Source organism: Copidosoma floridanum, unplaced genomic scaffold (assembly GCF_036245765.1).
Source record: "Copidosoma floridanum isolate Cflo_tuat_1 unplaced genomic scaffold, Cflo_Japanese_pri ptg000015l, whole genome shotgun sequence".
Taxonomy (NCBI): domain Eukaryota; kingdom Metazoa; phylum Arthropoda; class Insecta; order Hymenoptera; family Encyrtidae; genus Copidosoma; species Copidosoma floridanum.
The window spans coordinates 6,037,424-6,042,637 of record NW_028321892.1 but is presented as its reverse complement, the minus strand read 5'-3'; the positions used below and the strand labels follow the sequence as shown (position 1 = coordinate 6,042,637).

Here is a 5,214-nt window from a genome sequence, read left to right as displayed (position 1 = left end):
TATCCGCGAATTTTCAATCAGTCAACCCAAAATTGGGTTTGATTTATTTTTTGAATTAAAAAAAATTGACTTCAAGTTTTTTTTTTCGGAAAGATATCTATTAAAAAAAAATAATGCTATACAGGAATTGAGTCAAAACAACGTGATCGGTACGTAAAAAAACCTTAACTTTTTTCATACTGCCCTTGACTAGCATTTTTATTGCGATAAATGATGGTAAGATTTAGTTTTATTGATTTTTAATTACATATTGAGTTGTAGAAACTTCGTACAATATTGTTCGTTTATCAAATTATTGCTTTGCTAATGAACTAGTCACAACTTAGTAGTGCATCAAGTTTGGAACTGGGCAAAGAAATATTTCATCAAGTTTTTTTATTACAACACATATTCTGTTGATACTTTTAGTGTCAATTATGGTAACTGAATTGTCAATAGATTCAACAACGTGTAATGCTTTAGAAATTGATGAAAAAATGTTTGTTCGTACAATATGACATGCAGAATTTTCTTGATTGCTTGTAGTATTTACTATAAAACCAATTATTTGAATAAAACTTTTATCATTTAATTGAGCATAACAATTTTTAGACCTGCTTTTTACAATACAACAAGATTCATACAAACATGAGTTTTTTATCATTTTAGCGTATATTTTGATTGAATCGTCTTGATTTATTTCTTCTATAGATTCACATACTCTTGTCTCGGTGCTGTAATTACAATCAAAGTACGTTATGTCTGATATTTTACTACAGTGATTTACTCTACCTAACAGAACTTTGTCACAGAATACTTCTACTTGAGGAGACGCTTGATTTATACATTCTTCAACCACTAGAAGACAATGGTTCAGTTTAACGAATCTTACAATTTGTTGAGTTACACCTTTAGAAGACTTAATGGCTCTTAATACATGAAAGTTTGCCGACTCAAAACAGAATGTTGATATTGTCCACAATGGTCCCCAATTAACAACTGCTTCGCAAATGTGTAGTAGCTGGTGAATGTTATACGTCATTGCTTTTATCCCGTATATACTTTCAGTGTCATAAACGAATTTGCATAACATTCTGTCAGCAGCATTTAACTCATCAATGTGAATGCTATCTTTTAACAATATATACAATGACTCTACATATAGCTGCCAGTGATTTAGCTTGTTTCTGGGTAAAATTAATGATAATAATGGCACGCTGTAATATAAGGTAAAATTCTCCCATTCTCGAGCTTTCCAATCCTTCATATAGCTTAATGGCCTACATAAACGAGCTATTTGCTGAGGAACTGTTATTTCATTCATTATTTCATTTAATAACTTTATATTATCATCACTCACATTTTGAAAAAAGTACGATGCGAATTGAGTTGAAACGCCTTCGAGACAACAATGCAAGTAGTCAGGAACGAAACCCAGAATAATGTTAAATGATTGCAAGTTAATCAGAGGCGACGGATATTTAATACCAAAGTTATGATCTCTGTTGCTTTCGAGCATTAGTTTAACAGTTGTGTCATGACTGCGATTATCTGGTACAGGGTGTATAAACGGATATTTCATGCTCCTTTCAGCATATTTACCAGGATGTAGACACCAATTACATCCATACCGGCCGTTAAACTGTTTAATGCCTTGCATTGGAGCTCGAGCTACGGAATCAACACAGCAAGCAAGTACATGCAACTTTAAGTTGCGTTTTTCTCCTAAAATATTACAAGGGATACCCTTTTCGGTTATATTATTGATAAGATCGACAAATTTGTCTAGAAACACAGCCATTTCGGGCTTTTTCTTCCCAAAGTAAAGTCCGCATGTTATCAGATTTGTCACTCTTTTTTGTCTTGGCAATTCGTTTATTTGCAGGAACAATGGCCATATGGAATAACTAGATGACTTAAATTTCGACGCGCCATCTGTATTAAAGACTGCACTGACGTAACTGTGTCGATCTGCTACTGGTAAGGAGCTTACAAACTTGCGGTATTGCTTACCGTCGTAGATGTCTTCTAGATAACCAGAATTATGTGTCCTTTCACTAACAACATAATTGTAATATTCGCTGTTGAACTGAAGCGAATCTGCAATTTGTTCTGTTGGGTTGATAAGAACGAAGAAATTTGTGCTACTTGGATTTTTTGTATCAACTTCTGAATAACATACGCTGCAAACTGTTGTGGATGAAACAACATTAAACTCACCAACATATGCGAAACATTTGGGGCAAACAGCGTGGTATTGTTCGTCACTTTTTGGATTTAAGACTTTGTCAATTATATGTCGAGAATCAGGAAGAATAGGCACCTTAAACATAGTATTTACCATCTTGAACAAATTAGTTATTGCTGTTGCCGATAAACAATTTAAAACAGAGAATTTGAGAATCATTAAAAAAATTTCTCCTCTATTTTTATTAATGGGCGTCGAAATATTTTGGGAAAAATATTCGCTGCTCACAAAATCACTCAAACTTTTAGGATTCATATAATCAGAATCATTAAAGTTAGACGCACTTTCTTCTGAAGTAGCTGACATCTCGTGAAAATTAGTTACATTACTTATGCAAGACATCCTTTCAAAAATATCCTATAATTCATAATAAATTTATACATTATATTTAAGATAAGCAAATAAATATTTTATTTTTGTCGATTTCCATCTTTACGCTTTTTTATTACTGTAAAAATAATACGTACGTCTACAGTCATCACTTCATCTTCATGATGTTGATCCATTTCCGGCTCATTTTGCGAGTGCATACTCATCTCGGAATATGACATAGAGTCGTCTGATTCTACCTGTTAATATAATTTTTCATGAGGAAGTACAATCAATTAATATTTATTTTTAATTGTTATTTTAAAAATAAAGTTTTTTAACCTTTTAATGGCAATACAATTTTTAGATTCTATTTTTATTTACTTGAAGGAAGATAGAGCACATAATGCCGTTCTATGTGAAGGGTCGAAAGGGGGCATAATATTTTAGCAATAGCAAAATGTAATAATTATTTGTACTCTGTAAAATAATTATTTTTCATGTCAATAAAGCAAAATTCAATAAAAATTAACATATAAACGCAATTTTTTCCTGCCTCTTAAAAATTACGACGTGACTCAATACAGCACTGATGCCATCTCTAAGTCCTGCTTAAAATAATCAATAAAAATTAATAAAGTTAAATGTGGTTTATGAATTACAAAAATTATAGTTTAACATTATACAAGTCGATTTTTTATAATCTACTTGTTAGAAAATAAGGTGTAAACCAGAGCTAATTCCCGTATAACTTTATGTTACTTTGACTTTTTTTGGATAACTTTTTTAAAAATTTTTTTGTCTGGCAAACCATACTTTTTCAAATATCGAAATGAATTAAAGTGATAATTTTAGACTTTATACTACAAATATTTGTTTTCTCTTTTAATTTCTTATAAGAAGTAACTCTATCTTCCATCAGTTAGTATTATATCGTATAAATGGGAGAACGAGTGAGAGTTTTCTATCTTAGCTACTTTAAGGTTATGTAGTTTCGTGCCATTCCAATCTGTTTGGGTGGGAAAGGTAATGTCCACAGTAATAGTTCTCAAAAACTTTTTATTCACCTATCCAATTATCTTTGAGTGCAATTCCAAAACAGCTGCTCAATGAGGGCGCTGATTCAAAATTGTGCTCGAGGATAACTCGTCTATTTTATGTAGCCTCATAATTTCCACTATTTTCAATAAAAGGCCATGTAATTAAGAGATTTTTTTTCTCGCCTTTGAGGCACCCATAGGTCGTTAAATGTACAGTATATAATTAGTAGTATACAACAATAAACTTGCAATGTAATATTTATAGAGATTTTGAAGGTGTCCATCTATGTGCACGGGCAAAAAAATTTACGTGATTTTTCGCGTGAAATTATTAAATCACGTAAAAAACACGTAAGTGATCACGTATTGGTTAAAAATCATGGGCTATGTTACGTAATAAGTCATATGACATTATCGATTTTTAGCTGACAGTACTATCTTTTTAAAGCATTTGTGAGCACAACAATGACTGCCTCAGCTGAATGACAGCCTCTCAACAAAAAAACATTTAGTCACAAGTTTTTGGACTCATTTCAGTCCCAGCGAGGTATCAAACAAGTAATGAATTTGGCAAGTTTGTACTTTACTTTATCTTGTTACTTACGTGCTTCATACCCTTTTTACTAACGTTGACCCTTATGGCAAGATAGAGATCAAGACTAAAAGTTAAAACTAATGGAAGACTTTTTTAAGCCTAATAAAATTGGCTTTTTCACAATTAATTACATACACGTTGTATTTATATTATAGACAGTTATTTGTATATTGACTTGTTTAGTTGTTAATACATTCCTTTGCAGTTTTTGGAAATACTGACTTACGATAGTAATTACTATTTTGTCAAATATGCACAAGTATTTCAAATTAATATTTGTTCGACCTTGAATGTTTAAAATTAATTTTTTTGTTTAGTTGTGTTTTATTAACACCACTATGTATTCTAATATATTTAATAGCTTACATTTAAAGAACGAATTACGCATTTATATCAGGAGTGAAAAGTGTGTGAAAATAATTTAATAACTAACCATTTCATCGCTTACTTGATCCGGTTGATACTGCCTTTGCAATCCATGACGGTAAGATGTTCGCTTAGGAATAGCAATGTCGCCTTCTTGCAAAAATTTTTTGTATTGTATTTTATCTCCCATCTTACTACAATGTTATGAAATAAAACTTTCGATGAGCCTTGATATAAATGGTTATATATTTCTATACCTGGTTTCGAATAACCTCCTATAATTAATTTAAAAATTGTAAATACCTTGTACATGTACAATGTCTTGTATCTCAAATTTACTGACCCAACGTTATAATGTTTTATGTAAACAAAAGATTAATAATTGTATTTGTATACAATGTTTAAAAAAGCATTGTAATAAACTATTTTTCATTGAGCACAGGTATACGGGCAAACACAATAGAATGGAGGTTTTCATGCATACATACGCACTCATAGACACACACTTGTAATTGAAATCTAAGGGTGCAGTCTCGTAGTGCGTGATAAAACTATTACAAATACGCTCCATGGGACCGCAGCCTGAGTCTGTTGAGAAATGAGATCCTGCCATGGTGTATGAAAGACAGGTGGTCCTTCGGACCACCTCTTCACATAGGGTATGTTTTTTTAGCGAT

At 31.6% G+C, this 5,214-nt stretch overlaps 1 protein-coding gene across 1 annotated transcript; it reads right to left on the bottom strand.

The window, feature by feature from the left end:
• Positions 1 to 700: 700 nt before the first annotated feature.
• On the bottom strand, positions 701 to 2,733 carry LOC149374729 (uncharacterized; the record flags this gene model as incomplete). The annotated part of the gene is made up of 2 exons (XM_089592282.1): positions 2,695 to 2,733; positions 701 to 2,584 (listed from the first exon to the last, which is right to left on the bottom strand). Coding segments are annotated over exons 1-2 (1,923 nt in total), but the record flags the coding sequence as incomplete, so codon positions are not given.
• Positions 2,734 to 5,214: the final 2,481 nt, after the last annotated feature.